At 39.1% G+C, this 19400-nt stretch overlaps 1 protein-coding gene across 11 annotated transcripts in view; it reads left to right on the top strand.

Moving 5' to 3' along the window:
* The first annotated feature begins 15999 nt into the window (after positions 1 to 15999).
* LOC124115927 (myoferlin-like) overlaps positions 16000 to 19400 on the top strand; it is a 216219-nt gene continuing 212818 nt past the window's right edge. For 7 of the 11 annotated variants that reach the window (XM_046477100.2, XM_046477094.2, XM_048393453.1 and 4 more), the window contains exons 1-2: positions 16002 to 16322; positions 16480 to 16535. In XM_046477100.2, the coding sequence (XP_046333056.1) occupies positions 16229 to 16322; positions 16480 to 16535 (150 nt within the window). In that variant the 5' untranslated portion in view covers positions 16002 to 16228. Of the gene's footprint in view, positions 16323 to 16479; positions 16536 to 19400 lie in introns of all 11 variants that reach the window. The other 4 variants (XM_048393448.1, XM_048393447.1, XM_048393446.1 and 1 more) reach the window with 2 other exon arrangements.

Raw genomic sequence — 19400 nt, 5'->3', positions numbered from 1 at the left:
GATTAAACATGCTTGCAGATTGCCTCTCCTGGAGGAACAAGGTCGTGCCCACCGAATGGTCCATCCATCCGGATGTATTTAAATGTGGGACACGCCACATCTCGATCTCTTCACTACCTACCTCAACAACAGGCTTCCCGTACAACGGCCGTGACAATCGTGATACCGTGACTTCCTACTCCGTCAGAAAAAAGCTGTTGGTTTTTGACATGGCACTATTGAAGATCAGCACTGGCCTCTGTACTTCAAAGTGATGGCCTCTCTATAGGTATATTCATCCATCACTAAAACGACTCTTGAATTCATTTTCACTTGAAGACAATGAAACTTCACGCACATTGCCAAAATGGAATTTGTCAGTACAAATTCATCACAAGCAAGCCTTTGTCAAAAAAGGCCTTTGCAAAGGCTACTGTGGCAGGATGGCTCAAAACATGCAACATGTCAGACACACTCTCTACACCAACATGGGAGGTTTGCACAGCTCACGAAATTAGAGCCTGTCTAGATGAAACTCCATCGAACAAGTGGTGGTTAGCTGTCATTGGAAATCCCACAATGCGTTTTCTAACTTCTACTTGCGTGACGTCAACTCGATCTGGGGGGCTATTCACTTTGAGGTCAGTTGTAACAGTCCAGGTGGTAGTAACCCAGTAACCGCTCATCCCTTCTCTTGGGAGAAATAGCCTTTAAACCTAGTCTAGTGGTGGAGGGCAGGTCGCTGGCTAACGTCTGGATTCAGAGATCTTGGAGATATATAGCTTTCTGCATGATCGTCTACGGACGTAACACTGTACACTGTCAGATCGGTCCACGCCAATAACATGTTGGTTTCATCGTGCGTGTAACCTGACAAAGTTGATATTTTCATGACTTTCGAGATGCCATAAACATGTACATGTATATTCTACACATACATGTAAGTATGGACTATTTATTAAAGAAAACATTCATTTGTATTATGTAATTTGTCAAGAAAATATGGAAATGTATACCTTCTAACACACGAGTATGCGAGTTGTTTAATCGACTATGTCACCCAATGACGGGGCAGCGAAACGTGTCCTGTATTCAATTATGAAACACCTGAGTACATTTTTCATATGCTCATACTTTACAGAGGCATTCAGGGCATATGTATTGACAAAACCAGCCAATTAGTTACAGGTTGTATGGAAAACCATTCCTTGAACGAATGAAACCTTTTTTAAACTTCCCGTGAAGCGACATACCTTGCTTGTTTTGGAGGTGTTCATTTTTTGTCCCTGATGAAAACGAGATATGAGTAAGAGGTTAAGTCGACATTGCTTTTTGGTGGAATCAGTATATCGTCTCATTGACGTATATTGGTGCCATAGTTCATGTCACTGCAATGAAACATGACATTTCGAAGTTAAATTACATAAAACCATACACATAAGTTTCAGTTTAACCGGCTTCCTCCTGCCGCTATATTGGAAGCATCACACAAATATAGGCACCGCGTGTCAACTGACTGCTGTCCACCGACAAACATATCCAAAAGCCACGTCCAAGGTTAATTGTCGCGCGGCTGTATGATGTCCACTCAAAAATGCAATAATTATTTCAAAGTGAAAAACAAACTGCATTAACTGATAAAAAAACCGTGCAGAAATAGCAAAAGTACTCATTAATCATTTTTTATTTGGGTTGCTGTGGGTAAATACCTAAGACACGCTCACACAAGCCTTCTTGTGTGTCACCCGCACGTGAAACTCGTGCCAACTCGTGGTATTCCCGACAGGTGATACGTTCCTGTGAACAGGTATGTTATTGTCTTAATCGAAATCTGCCATACACGCATATGTGTTCCAAAATGGATTAGATGTTCAAACAAAGACTTTAGTAAGTATGATGCTTCTTGTGGATGATTGCTTGGAGATAGGTATCGTGACAATCGGCATTCGAAATAGCTACCTATCCATCAGTATATCCGGTCGACAGAAAGGTTGACCACTGGCATTGATGCATCCAGTGTTGATCACTTTCTTCTATGGGTAGATATTAGACACTAATATACATCCGGACAATTCTTTTTGATCGTTCTCGCCTACATGTAGATGTTATACATACTCACTCGTCATGACAATTCTCTTTGATCATTCTCATCTACATATACATGTTATACATACCCTGGTGGTGTTATTTGACAACCCTCATCTACATATAGATGTTATACATACCCTGGTGGTGTTATTTGACAACCCTCATCTACATATAGATGTTATACATACCCTGGTGGTGTTATTTGACAACCCTCATCTACATATAGATGTTATACATACCCTGGTGGTGTTATTTGACAACCCTCATCTACATATAGATGTTATACATACCCTGGCGGTGTTATTTGACAACCCTCGTCTACATATAGATGTTATACATACCCTGGTGGTGTTATTTGCCAACCCTCATCTACATATAGATGTTATACATACCCTGGTGGTGTTATTTGACAACCCTCATCTACATATACATGTTATACATACCCTGGTGGTGTTATTTGCCAACCCTCATCTACATATAGATGTTATACATACCCTGGTGGTGTTATTTGACAACCCTCATCTACATATAGATGTTATACATACCCTGGTGGTGTTATTTGCCAACCCTCATCTACATATAGATGTTATACATACCCTGGTGGTGTTATTTGACAGCCCTCATCTACATATAGATGTTATACATACCCTGGTGGCGTTATTTGCCAACCCTCATCTACATATACATGTTATACATACCCTGGTGGTGTTATTTGACAACCCTCGTCTACATATAGATGTTATACATACCCTGGTGGTGTTATTTGACAACCCTCGTCTACATATACATGTTATACATACCCTGGTGGTGTTATTTGACAACCCTCGTCTACATATACATGTTATACATACCCTGGTGGTGTTATTTGCCAACCCTCATCTACATATAGATGTTATACATACCCTGGTGGTGTTATTTGACAACCCTCATCTACATATACATGTTATACATACCCTGGTGGCGTTATTTGACAACCCTCATCTACATATAGATGTTATACATACCCTGGTGGTGTTATTTGACAACCCTCATCTACATATAGATGTTATACATACCCTGGTGGTGTTATTTGACAACCCTCATCTACATATAGATGTTATACATACCCTGGTGGTGTTATTTGACAACCCTCATCTACATATACATGTTATACATACCCTGGTGGTGTTATTTGACAACCCTCATCTACATATAGATGTTATACATACCCTGGTGGCGTTATTTGCCAACCCTCATCTACATATACATGTTATACATACCCTGGTGGCGTTATTTGACAACCCTCATCTACATATAGATGTTATACATACCCTGGTGGTGTTATTTGACAACCCTCATCTACATATACATGTTATACATACCCTGGTGGTGTTATTTGACAACCCTCATCTACATATAGATGTTATACATACCCTGGTGGCGTTATTTGACAACCCTCATCTACATATAGATGTTATACATACCCTGGTGGTGTTATTTGCCAACCCTCATCTACATATAGATGTTATACATACCCTGGTGGTGTTATTTGCCAACCCTCATCTACATATAGATGTTATACATACCCTGGTGGTGTTATTTGACAACCCTCATCTACATATACATGTTATACATACCCTGGTGGTGTTATTTGCCAACCCTCATCTACATATAGATGTTATACATACCCTGGTGGTGTTATTTGACAACCCTCATCTACATATAGATGTTATACATACCCTGGTGGTGTTATTTGCCAACCCTCATCTACATATAGATGTTATACATACCCTGGTGGTGTTATTTGACAACCCTCATCTACATATAGATGTTATACATACCCTGGTGGTGTTATTTGACAACCCTCATCTACATATAGTTGTTATACATACCCTGGTGGTGTTATTTGACAACCCTCATCTACATATAGATGTTATACATACCCTGGTGGTGTTATTTGACAACCCTCATCTACATATACATGTTATACATACCCTGGTGGTGTTATTTGACAACCCTCATCTACATATAGATGTTATACATACCCTGGTGGTGTTATTTGACAACCCTCATCTACATATACATGTTAAACATACCCTGGTGGTGTTATTTGACAACCCTCATCTACATATAGATGTTATACATACCCTGGTGGTGTTATTTGACAACCCTCATCTACATATAGATGTTATACATACCCTGGTGGTGTTATTTGACAACCCTCATCTACATATAGATGTTATACATACCCTGGTGGTGTTATTTGACAACCCTCATCTACATATAGATGTTATACATACCCTGGTGGTGTTATTTGACAACCCTCATCTACATATACATGTTATACATACCCTGGTGGTGTTATTTGCCAACCCTCATCTACATATAGATGTTATACATACCCTGGTGGTGTTATTTGACAACCCTCATCTACATATAGATGTTATACATACCCTGGTGGTGTTATTTGACAACCCTCATCTACATATAGATGTTATACATACCCTGGTGGCGTTATTTGACAACCCTCATCTACATATAGATGTTATACATACCCTGGTGGTGTTATTTGACAACCCTCATCTACATATACATGTTATACATACCCTGGTGGCGTTATTTGACAACCCTCATCTACATATAGATGTTATACATACCCTGGTGGTGTTATTTGCCAACCCTCATCTACATATAGATGTTATACATACCCTGGTGGTGTTATTTGACAACCCTCATCTACATATAGATGTTATACATACCCTGGTGGTGTTATTTGACAACCCTCATCTACATATAGATGTTATACATACCCTGGTGGTGTTATTTGACAACCCTCAACTACATATAGATGTTATACATACCCTGGTGGTGTTATTTGCCAACCCTCATCTACATATAGATGTTATACATACCCTGGTGGTGTTATTTGACAACCCTCGTCTACATATAGATGTTATACATACCCTGGTGGTGTTATTTGACAACCCTCATCTACATATAGATGTTATACATACCCTGGTGGTGTTATTTGACAACCCTCATCTACATATAGATGTTATACATACCCTGGTGGTGTTATTTGACAACCCTCATCTACATATAGATGTTATACATACCCTGGTGGTGTTATTTGACAACCCTCGTCTACATATAGATGTTATACATACCCTGGTGGTGTTATTTGACAACCCTCATCTACATATAGATGTTATACATACCCTGGTGGTGTTATTTGACAACCCTCATCTACATATACATGTTATACATACCCTGGTGGTGTTATTTGCCAACCCTCATCTACATATAGATGTTATACATACCCTGGTGGTGTTATTTGACAACCCTCATCTACATATAGATGTTATACATACCCTGGTGGTGTTATTTGACAACCCTCATCTACATATACATGTTATACATACCCTGGTGGTGTTATTTGACAACCCTCATCTACATATAGATGTTATACATACCCTGGTGGCGTTATTTGCCAACCCTCATCTACATATACATGTTATACATACCCTGGTGGCGTTATTTGACAACCCTCATCTACATATAGATGTTATACATACCCTGGTGGTGTTATTTGACAACCCTCATCTACATATACATGTTATACATACCCTGGTGGTGTTATTTGACAACCCTCATCTACATATAGATGTTATACATACCCTGGTGGCGTTATTTGACAACCCTCATCTACATATAGATGTTATACATACCCTGGTGGTGTTATTTGCCAACCCTCATCTACATATAGATGTTATACATACCCTGGTGGTGTTATTTGCCAACCCTCATCTACATATAGATGTTATACATACCCTGGTGGTGTTATTTGACAACCCTCATCTACATATACATGTTATACATACCCTGGTGGTGTTATTTGCCAACCCTCATCTACATATAGATGTTATACATACCCTGGTGGTGTTATTTGACAACCCTCATCTACATATAGATGTTATACATACCCTGGTGGTGTTATTTGCCAACCCTCATCTACATATAGATGTTATACATACCCTGGTGGTGTTATTTGACAACCCTCATCTACATATAGATGTTATACATACCCTGGTGGTGTTATTTGACAACCCTCATCTACATATAGTTGTTATACATACCCTGGTGGTGTTATTTGACAACCCTCATCTACATATAGATGTTATACATACCCTGGTGGTGTTATTTGACAACCCTCATCTACATATACATGTTATACATACCCTGGTGGTGTTATTTGACAACCCTCATCTACATATAGATGTTATACATACCCTGGTGGTGTTATTTGACAACCCTCATCTACATATACATGTTAAACATACCCTGGTGGTGTTATTTGACAACCCTCATCTACATATAGATGTTATACATACCCTGGTGGTGTTATTTGACAACCCTCATCTACATATAGATGTTATACATACCCTGGTGGTGTTATTTGACAACCCTCATCTACATATAGATGTTATACATACCCTGGTGGTGTTATTTGACAACCCTCATCTACATATAGATGTTATACATACCCTGGTGGTGTTATTTGACAACCCTCATCTACATATACATGTTATACATACCCTGGTGGTGTTATTTGCCAACCCTCATCTACATATAGATGTTATACATACCCTGGTGGTGTTATTTGACAACCCTCATCTACATATAGATGTTATACATACCCTGGTGGTGTTATTTGACAACCCTCATCTACATATAGATGTTATACATACCCTGGTGGCGTTATTTGACAACCCTCATCTACATATAGATGTTATACATACCCTGGTGGTGTTATTTGACAACCCTCATCTACATATACATGTTATACATACCCTGGTGGCGTTATTTGACAACCCTCATCTACATATAGATGTTATACATACCCTGGTGGTGTTATTTGCCAACCCTCATCTACATATAGATGTTATACATACCCTGGTGGTGTTATTTGACAACCCTCATCTACATATAGATGTTATACATACCCTGGTGGTGTTATTTGACAACCCTCATCTACATATAGATGTTATACATACCCTGGTGGTGTTATTTGACAACCCTCAACTACATATAGATGTTATACATACCCTGGTGGTGTTATTTGCCAACCCTCATCTACATATAGATGTTATACATACCCTGGTGGTGTTATTTGACAACCCTCGTCTACATATAGATGTTATACATACCCTGGTGGTGTTATTTGACAACCCTCATCTACATATAGATGTTATACATACCCTGGTGGTGTTATTTGACAACCCTCATCTACATATAGATGTTATACATACCCTGGTGGTGTTATTTGACAACCCTCATCTACATATAGATGTTATACATACCCTGGTGGTGTTATTTGACAACCCTCGTCTACATATAGATGTTATACATACCCTGGTGGTGTTATTTGACAACCCTCATCTACATATAGATGTTATACATACCCTGGTGGTGTTATTTGACAACCCTCATCTACATATACATGTTATACATACCCTGGTGGTGTTATTTGCCAACCCTCATCTACATATAGATGTTATACATACCCTGGTGGTGTTATTTGACAACCCTCATCTACATATAGATGTTATACATACCCTGGTGGTGTTATTTGACAACCCTCATCTACATATAGATGTTATACATACCCTGGTGGTGTTATTTGACAACCTTCATCTACATATAGATGTTATACATACCCTGGTGGTGTTATTTGACAACCCTCATCTACATATACATGTTATACATACCCTGGTGGTGTTATTTGACAACCCTCATCTACATATAGATGTTATACATACCCTGGTGGTGTTATTTGACAACCCTCATCTACATATACATGTTAAACATACCCTGGTGGTGTTATTTGACAACCCTCATCTACATATAGATGTTATACATACCCTGGTGGCGTTATTTGACAACCCTCATCTATATATAGATGTTATACATACCCTGGTGGTGTTATTTGCCAACCCTCATCTACATATAGATGTTATACATACCCTGGTGGTGTTATTTGACAACCCTCATCTACATATGGATGTTATACATACCCTGGTGGCGTTATTTGACAACCCTCGTCTACATATAGATGTTATACATACGCTGGTGATGTTATTTGACTATCCCCATCTACATATAGATGTTATACATACCCTGGTGGTGTTATTTGACCATTCTCGTCTGCATATACATGTTATACATACGCTGGTGATGTTATTTGACAACCCTCATCTACATATAGATGTTATACATACCCTGGTGGTGTTATTTGACCATTCTCGTCTGCATATACATGTTATACATACCCTGGTGGTGTTATTTGACAACCCTCATCTACATATAGATGTTATACATACCCTGGTGGCGTTATTTGACAACCCTCGTCTACATATAGATGTTATACATACCCTGGTGGTGTTATTTGACAACCCTCATCTACATATAGATGTTATACATACGCTGGTGATGTTATTTGACAACCCTCATCTACATATAGATGTTATACATACCCTGGTGGCGTTATTTGACAACCCTCATCTACATATAGATGTTATACATACCCTGGTGGTGTTATTTGACAACCCTCATCTACATATAGATGTTATACATACCCCGGTGGCGTTATTTGACAACCCTCATCTACACATAGATGTTATACATACCCTGGTGGCGTTATTTGACAACCCTCGTCTACATATAGATGTTATACATACCCTGGTGGTGTTATTTGACAACCCTCATCTACATATACATGTTATACATACCCTGGTGGTGTTATTTGCCAACCCTCATCTACATATAGATGTTATACATACCCTGGTGGTGTTATTTGACAACCCTCATCTACATATAGATGTTATACATACCCTGGTGGTGTTATTTGACCATTCTCGTCTGCATATACATGTTATACATACCCTGGTGGTGTTATTTGACAACCCTCATCTACATATAGATGTTATACATACCCTGGTGGTGTTATTTGCCAACCCTCATCTACATATAGATGTTATACATACCCTGGTGGTGTTATTTGACAACCCTCATCTACATATAGATGTTATACATACCCTGGTGGCGTTATTTGACAACCCTCATCTACATATAGATGTTATACATACGCTGGTGATGTTATTTGACCATCCTCATCTACATATAGATGTTATACATACCCTGGTGGTGTTATTTGACCATCCTCATCTACATATAGATGTTATACATACTATGGTGGTGTTATTTGACCATTCTCGTCTGCATATAGACGTTATACATACCCTGGTGGTGTTATTTGCCAACCCTCATCTACATATAGATGTTATACATACCCTGGTGGTGTTATTTGACAACCCTCATCTACATATAGATGTTATACATACCCTGGTGGCGTTATTTGACAACCCTCATCTACATATAGATGTTATACATACGCTGGTGATGTTATTTGACCATCCTCATCTACATATAGATGTTATACATACCCTGGTGGTGTTATTTGACCATCCTCATCTACATATAGATGTTATACATACTATGGTGGTGTTATTTGACCATTCTCGTCTGCATATAGACGTTATACATACCCTGGTGGTGTTATTTGACAACCCTCATCTACATATAGATGTTATACATACCCTGGTGGTGTTATTTGACCAACCTCGTCTACATATAGATGTTATACATACCCTGGTGGAGTTATTTGCCAACCCTCATCTACATATAGATGTTATACATACCCTGGTGGTGTTATTTGACAACCCTCATCTACATATAGATGTTATACATACCCTGGTGGTGTTATTTGACCATTCTCGTCTGCATATACATGTTATACATACCCTGGTGGTGTTATTTGACAACCCTCATCTACATATAGATGTTATACATACCCTGGTGGTGTTATTTGCCAACCCTCATCTACATATAGATGTTATACATACCCTGGTGGTGTTATTTGACAACCCTCATCTACATATAGATGTTATACATACCCTGGTGGTGTTATTTGACCAACCTCGTCTACATATACATGTTATACATACCCTGGTGGTGTTATTTGCCAACCCTCATCTACATATAGATGTTATACATACCCTGGTGGTGTTATTTGACAACCCTCATCTACATATAGATGTTATACATACCCTGGTGGTGTTATTTGACCATTCTCGTCTGCATATACATGTTATACATACCCTGGTGGTGTTATTTGACAACCCTCATCTACATATAGATGTTATACATACCCTGGTGGTGTTATTTGCCAACCCTCATCTACATATAGATGTTATACATACCCTGGTGGTGTTATTTGACAACCCTCATCTACATATAGATGTTATACATACCCTGGTGGCGTTATTTGACAACCCTCATCTACATATAGATGTTATACATACGCTGGTGATGTTATTTGACCATCCTCATCTACATATAGATGTTATACATACCCTGGTGGTGTTATTTGACCATCCTCATCTACATATAGATGTTATACATACTATGGTGGTGTTATTTGACCATTCTCGTCTGCATATAGACGTTATACATACCCTGGTGGTGTTATTTGCCAACCCTCATCTACATATAGATGTTATACATACCCTGGTGGTGTTATTTGACAACCCTCATCTACATATAGATGTTATACATACCCTGGTGGCGTTATTTGACAACCCTCATCTACATATAGATGTTATACATACGCTGGTGATGTTATTTGACCATCCTCATCTACATATAGATGTTATACATACCCTGGTGGTGTTATTTGACCATCCTCATCTACATATAGATGTTATACATACTATGGTGGTGTTATTTGACCATTCTCGTCTGCATATAGACGTTATACATACCCTGGTGGTGTTATTTGACAACCCTCATCTACATATAGATGTTATACATACCCTGGTGGTGTTATTTGACCAACCTCGTCTACATATAGATGTTATACATACCCTGGTGGTGTTATTTGCCAACCCTCATCTACATATAGATGTTATACATACCCTGGTGGTGTTATTTGACAACCCTCATCTACATATAGATGTTATACATACCCTGGTGGTGTTATTTGACAACCCTCATCTACATATAGATGTTATACATACCCCGGTGGCGTTATTTGACAACCCTCATCTACACATAGATGTTATACATACCCTGGTGGCGTTATTTGACAACCCTCGTCTACATATAGATGTTATACATACCCTGGTGGTGTTATTTGACAACCCTCATCTACATATACATGTTATACATACCCTGGTGGTGTTATTTGCCAACCCTCATCTACATATAGATGTTATACATACCCTGGTGGTGTTATTTGACAACCCTCATCTACATATAGATGTTATACATACCCTGGTGGTGTTATTTGACCATTCTCGTCTGCATATACATGTTATACATACCCTGGTGGTGTTATTTGACAACCCTCATCTACATATAGATGTTATACATACCCTGGTGGTGTTATTTGCCAACCCTCATCTACATATAGATGTTATACATACCCTGGTGGTGTTATTTGACAACCCTCATCTACATATAGATGTTATACATACCCTGGTGGCGTTATTTGACAACCCTCATCTACATATAGATGTTATACATACGCTGGTGATGTTATTTGACCATCCTCATCTACATATAGATGTTATACATACCCTGGTGGTGTTATTTGACCATCCTCATCTACATATAGATGTTATACATACTATGGTGGTGTTATTTGACCATTCTCGTCTGCATATAGACGTTATACATACCCTGGTGGTGTTATTTGCCAACCCTCATCTACATATAGATGTTATACATACCCTGGTGGTGTTATTTGACAACCCTCATCTACATATAGATGTTATACATACCCTGGTGGCGTTATTTGACAACCCTCATCTACATATAGATGTTATACATACGCTGGTGATGTTATTTGACCATCCTCATCTACATATAGATGTTATACATACCCTGGTGGTGTTATTTGACCATCCTCATCTACATATAGATGTTATACATACTATGGTGGTGTTATTTGACCATTCTCGTCTGCATATAGACGTTATACATACCCTGGTGGTGTTATTTGACAACCCTCATCTACATATAGATGTTATACATACCCTGGTGGTGTTATTTGACCAACCTCGTCTACATATAGATGTTATACATACCCTGGTGGAGTTATTTGAATCCCTCATCTTCATATAGATGTTATACATACGCTAGTGATGTAATTTGACCAACCTCATCTACATATAGATGTTATACATACCCTGGTGGTGTTATTTGACCATCCTCGTCTGCATATATAGATGTTATACATACCCTGGTGGTGTTATTTGACACCCCTCGTCTACATATAGATGTTATACATACCCTGCTGATGTTATTTGACAACCCTCGTCTACATATAGATGTTATACATACCCTGGTGGCGTTATTTGACAACCCTCATCTACATATAGATGTTATACATACCCTGGTGGCGTTATTTGACAACCCTCGTCTACATATAGATGTTATACATACCCTGGTGGCGTTATTTGACAACCCTCATCTACATATAGATGTTATACATACCCTGGTGGTGTTTTTTGACAACCCTCATCTACATAAAGATGTTATAGATACCCTGGTGGTGTTATTTGACAACCCTCATCTACATATAGATGTTATACATACCCTGGTGGCGTTATTTGACAACCCTCGTCTACATATAGATGTTATACATACCCTGGTGGTGTTTTTTGACAGCCCTCATCTACATAAAGATGTTATAGATACCCTGGTGATGTTATTTCATCACACCCATTGCAAAGTTATTTTGTCAATCTGGTCTATTGGTGGATGTTATGCGGTTATACTCACTGAAGCTGGACGTTATACTGTAATACTCACTAAGGGTAGGTGTTATACTGTAATAATCACTAAGGGTATATGTTATACTGTATTACTCACTCAAGCTAGATGTTATACTGTAATACTAACCCTGAAAGTGTTATTTGAGAAATCTCGTCTATATGTAGATTTTATAGTGTTAAACACACCATGTCAGTGCTATATCATCACTGAGTTACGTACATCTGCTATTGTGCATTACCATATTGAAACATGCACTATGTTACCCTGCAAATAGGGTCCTGCGGAACACACCAGCCTTTCGTCCTATCCAAACTGAGAATGTACTGGTCCTTGCAAACATGGCGAATAATGACGCTGTTCCGCCTGTTGCCGACTAAAACAGTACAAACAACTCCAGTGTCTATTGCTTCATTTTTGTCCATTTATTCAACTGTTGGAAAATGGATACATTCAAACTATATTCCTATTCTCCCATCTGCTCTACAAACTGCGGCATTCATATCATTGCAGCTGCATTCGTTATTCTGTTTCCTACTGACAATAGCTGGTTCAATATTCATGGCTCACTAGTGCCTGCTGACCGGGCCCGTTATTGAGACGTGGGCAGCGTATACACGTTTTTTTCCCCAGTAATCTATACAGATGCATGTTATTCCTCAAATATACAACGATATTTTCTTCTTGTGATTAGTCTATACGCAAGGGTATTTCAACGGTTTTATACTTTGCATGTGCACAACCTACTCGTTCTATGAAATCGATACCATTTATTTCTAAGCTTCATCTCTTCATAAACGTTGGTTAAATGTATTCCTGACAATACATTTTGGTTTTGATTCAGTTTGAGACACTTCTGTTGGCTTTACAAGATTTTACAAATGTTTCACTTTTTACATGTATGTGAAGCGGGGCAATATAAGTGTACATGATTTCGTTGTTTTAAACCATGTTCAATGATTAAATGTTCATATCAAGTAGACCGCCTCCGTAGTCCTGTGGATAGAGGGTCAGCCCTCAGAGTGGAAAGTCGGTGGATCGATCAACCGCCGCATCAAACCAAGAGACTTCATAAAATGGTACTTGTTGTTACCCTGCCTAACGCTCGGCATAAGGGGATAAAACAAGTACGTGCGTGCGCCTGTGTGTACATTATATTTCCAAAATGAAATTCATTAATTCTTTTAACTCAATGTCCAAGACGCCCTCACAAAAGCTGGTACGTACGCACATGCGAAAATTGTTATACATGTTACAGTATAACATTTCTCGTATCTAGCTGAAACATCAAACAGACATGTCTGTCTTCTACTTAGTGCAGATAGGCTACATGATCAGTCACGCTCCGAGTGTTATCAAACAGACAACACGATATGAGCAGAAGTTGCTGTAGACTTAGTTTACGATTGCCCATTATGATTATATTGGTTTATGATTATCAATACTTGTTCAGGGGGCACGGGTGGCCCAGTCGTCTAAGGCGCCGCGATTCGCTGTGCAGAGTTGCGTCCCTTGGGCACGCCAGAAACCTATGGTTGTTGGTTCGAATCCCGGTTCGCCCCGATTATGTTTCTAGGTTTGTCAGCACCGTACCCGTGCTCGTGGGTTTCACCGAAGTCGTAAACGTCTGATACCTGCATCACTTCGGGCTTTCCTCCCACATTAAGCTGACACTCCGTGATATAACTGGAATACTGTTAAAAGCGGCGTAAAACCCAACTCTCTCACTCACTCAATACCTGTTCATGTTATCTGTAGCGTGAGGTAGCCTCACTATTTGCAATACAAAAGTGCCTATGCAGAGTTGCGGCCCTTAGACGTGCCAAAAATGTACGACAAATGGTGGGTTCAGTCCCCGGGTTCGCCCTGATTGTGTTTCTGTGTTTGTCAGAACTATTCCCATGCTCGTGGGATTCATCATCCCAGCCCCGTTTCTCCTCCAACATCAAGCTGACTCGCTGTGGTGTTACCGAAGTACTATTCAAAGCGTCGTTAAAACCAGGCTTACTCGCTGAGAGCGGCTCTTTTAAAAATTGAGACAGATAAATATACACAGTTATCTATGTGTGTGTTGCGAGTGAGTGAGTGAGTGAGTGTGGTTTTACGCCGCTTTTAGCAATATCCCAGGAATATCACGGCGGGGGACACCAGAAATGGGCTTCACACATTGTACCCATGTCGGGAATCGAACCCGGGTCTTCGGCGTGACGAGCGAACGCTTTAACCACTAGGCTACCCGACCGCCCCGTTTGTGTTTTGAAGTGTCCTACATTGTCTGCAGGTGCGCCATTGTTCTTTGCTTGTATTCTGCGAACGGAAGAGTCAGTATGTATCGACTGCCTTACACTTAAAACACATCTTAATACATATGTGTGATGCGTGTAAGGCCATACGTATTATTCTGGGCAGACTGGGGCTTGTATTTCTCTTTTGTAAGGCTGGAATTAATTAACATTCAGAGTGTATGTGACTTCAATGTATGTGCCTTTCTGGTAAGTCGAATCTAATGTACATATAAATGGTGTGTGATAATGCCGTTTGTATCTGCCCGATTTCTAATGGTATGCGATATACCGCGTCTGTATTGTTCTGACTCGTTCTGTATCGACCGGCAGCATGTAGTGATGGCTGTCACTGGCACAACTTGTTAAATATTACAAGTTCAAACAGAGACAATATATAATAGTTTATCTATTATATGGTCTCTGGTTCAAACAACCCTTTATATACTCGTTCTTATTTCTGACTGAAGGCTTTATGCTATAAATGATTAAGAAGATTAGATTTGATAGTTTGATTTTTTTTCTGTTTTGTGAATATAATATCAGATGCTTAATAAATCTTCATACATGTGCAGTTTTCAGTGAGTCAATGGATGTGTAAAAACCAACAAAAGTTACCATCGTGTCGGGTACTGTCTGTGGGCCGCGAGAGAGTAGAGCGCGGGGCAGATATAGTTGGTACTGCTAGCAGTACTAAAATCAATAGCCAGCTGGCTTTTACCACCAGCACAGGAGGTAAGCATTGACCCGCACGTTATGGCACAAACGGCATGCGCGGCAATCTCTAACATGGCTATATCTGCAACTTATTTGTACTTTTGATTCTTCGTTTTTGACAATTAACGATGGACTGTTGATGGTCCCTCCAGGTAGTGTGAGTTATCTCCCTCGTGCCTCAGCTCGTGTCGCGAGAGGGCGTCGGATTAAGCCGAGACTAGTGCACTGAGAAAGTTGAGAAGAGCAATGGATTTACTTAGGTGATAATACGTCAAGTGAAAAATCTCAGCATGGCGCTTCAAGTCGTGGTTATTGGTGCCACCAATGTGCCGAATCCAGAATCATTCGGGAAATGTGACCCTTATGCCACCATAGACTTCCAAGGTAAGTGGAATTACTTCTAAGCGAAAAGTTATCAAGCGGAGGTCACCGGCTTCCCAAGCATGACTGTAAACACCTACTGGCGATCTTTCAGTATAGATATTATATTTGGCAAAATCTTATCATACAAAGTAACTCAATGTTTCTCTATGTTTCGCAGGTGCTCGGAAAAAGACACAGGTCATAAAATCTGAACTTGACCCAACCTGGAATGAGGTATTTAATGAAAGTTATTTTTAACTTAACAATGTGTTCAGTGGGCGTGGTCGCCATGTAGTTTCGACGTTGTGGGAGCAGGGGTGGGGTTTATGTTTGTTTAGTGGATTGCTTGTCTGCATCCAGATAATACCCAAATCAACATTGTCATACAATTATGAAAAGGAGTACCTTGTGAGAAGTCCAGAAGAATATATAAATTCCATGGGCAGTTGACAGATTCAATAAATCAAATTTCAGTGTTGGATGTGTCACCTGCCCTGCCTGCACAATGATATATATAACACTGTATACATTAATGTAAATAGTTGCAAATGGTGTAGGACCATGTGGTATAGTGTAGTGGCATATATTCATACATACAGGTGTGGCTAATCACTGCCATAATGTATTGATAATTAAAGTCACTTTCTTTTATGGACAGTTATGATTGCTTTTTGAAAAAGTTTTGTATATTAAAAATGTACTTTAAGAAAAACATACATGGTCACTGAAGCAGTGCAGCATAATTGGTATGTTGATGTACGTTTGGCTGTAAGCTAATGTTTTTGGCCACTGACTGTATGAATAAAAAATACATGTCAATGGGAGTATCTGATTGTGCTAATCAATTTTAATTACTACTCACACCTACTTAGATAGATTTTTTAAAGATATTGGCTATATTTTGTTTATATTATTATTAAATATGCAGTGAAGTAGTTTATGAAAGTGTTGGTGAAGGTATAGTGTGGGTAGGCATGTATGTTAGCATGACCAGTGTATGTTTATGTATGTGAGTGAGGTATGTCAGGCATGTACATGTAAAGAGAGTGTGGAAGGTAGGATGCTGGAGACAGGTCCTTTTGTCCCAGGCATACGTTTGACCTCAGCACACTGTACTGTGTATGTGAACCTGTCCACTCAGCAATGTCTAGCTAAACCTTTAGTTACTGCCTCTTTTCCGCCTTGCACTCAGGTTGAACCAAGTAGTAAATGACCTGTGTCACTGTGGCCTTCCTCTCACCCACGTCATCCTATCAGCAATGTTCAACCCAACTCTCTAATCTCCATACTTATGTCTTAGGGTACATATATATCCTTAGGACAGACAGGGGTTACAACAAATATTTTTGGTATTAGGGTTTGTATCGGAAGTACCCAGATGAATCCCTTGAAATAGGTCTAATTACCAATGTCAAGTACACAGTCACCAGGGGCATAGCTGGGGGAAAATAAATTGTAAGCAATTATAATGCAGTACTTATTTTTCTTAAACACTCATAGCACTTATCAAACACAAACACAAGCAGACCAGTGCAACATATCTAAAACAGAAATATCACGAAATATCCTTACCATGTTCCGTTTCATTATTGTGATCAAACCCAGATATCTTCATAAAACAAAAATTGTCAATGCAAGAGAATAACCACTCCAGATTGTCCACCGAAACATATTCCATCTGGCATAAATTGCAAAATAGCTGTGAAAACTAATTGAATTGACCACTGAAAATCCAACACGACACCCAGTGTTCGCGAAAAGGGTAAAGGAAGTGTAACGAGCAAACAAGAACATTGAACCAACTCATCAAACACAATGTTGACGCTGTTAGTCGGGTCAACCTGTAAATTAACCAAAAATTATCTTACTATAACAAACAACTGAAAGAAGAACACACTGAAGTACTTTTAAATTTTTTTTATTTATTTTGTTTTTTAACAATTTTGATGTGTAAGTTACACCACTGGTCTCAAAGGTAATACCCTACGGATCTCAAAAATACATTTGTAGCATGGGGAAACGTTTTGTGCACACTTGAGTCATGTTAAATGTATGCCACAGACATTGTTTCTGGGTTTTTTACTCTTTGTACCATTTTTCTTAACTTCAAATGACTAAGAAGTTATTATTTTGGTAGTTTTGATTTATTTTAGTTATACTGTTGAGTACACATTTCCAGGAGCTTTCCATATATCTATAAACACATGGTATGGTTTCCAAAAGGTCACATGGCCAGTCCCTAATGCTCTATGGTTGAAAATTATGTTTGAACATGGTTTGGAGATTAATGTGAGATGAGTAGGGAGCTCTACAATATCTGACTGTGGTAGAGATAAATAGATGTGTACAATAAGATGCTCAATCAGCACATACGGAAGGTGCTTGTGACATGAGCTGAACACGCACTGTATGTTGTGGCCATGTGCAGGAAACTTGGAGCTTGATAGATGACAAGTTTGGCTCTATAGGGCAGTGATATCACTAAACTATTGCTGACTTGAGGCTCAGCTACTCTGTCAGGACTGTATTTCTTTGTGCCAAGTCAAACATGTATTCGTCAGGAATGGTTTGCGACTGGTCTACCCTTGCATATTGTACATGTCTACATGTCAGTACCAGAAGTAGACGACTCTCAGAAAGTTTTCAAGTTGCTTAAACACTTTGTGGGACCTCATAATACTGACAAGATTCTGTTTTGTTGTATTTTGACAAACTTTCAGATAGGGAATAGGACTTGGCTGTGAGTTTCCTGTGTTGTTGACTGCTATGAATGTAGGAGGAAATATCTACTACAGCCTGGAGTTGAAGGTCAAAGAGCAGTGAAACCAGACTAATCATGCACTGCGACACTGTAGTTATCACATTACTCAATCAACATAATTGGTGCAGCAATAGTTTCCTACAAGATCAAAGCCACAAGTATGATATGTGTGTTGTGTGTGTTTTGTGATTGTGTTGTGTGATTGTGTTGAGTGATTGTGTTGGGTGTTGTGTGATTGTGTTGTGTGATTGTGTTGAGTGATTGTGTTGGGTGATGTGTGTGTTGTGTGTTGTGTGATTGTGTTGTGTGATGTGTGTTGTGTGTGACTGAGTCCAGGA

Source organism: Haliotis rufescens, unplaced genomic scaffold (genome assembly GCF_023055435.1).
Source record: "Haliotis rufescens isolate VD_foot unplaced genomic scaffold, xgHalRufe1.0.p SCAF_12, whole genome shotgun sequence".
NCBI classification, from domain to species: Eukaryota; Metazoa; Mollusca; class Gastropoda; order Lepetellida; family Haliotidae; genus Haliotis; species Haliotis rufescens.
The sequence above is the reverse complement of the archived record's forward strand: the minus strand, read 5'-3'. Positions and strand labels throughout refer to the sequence as shown.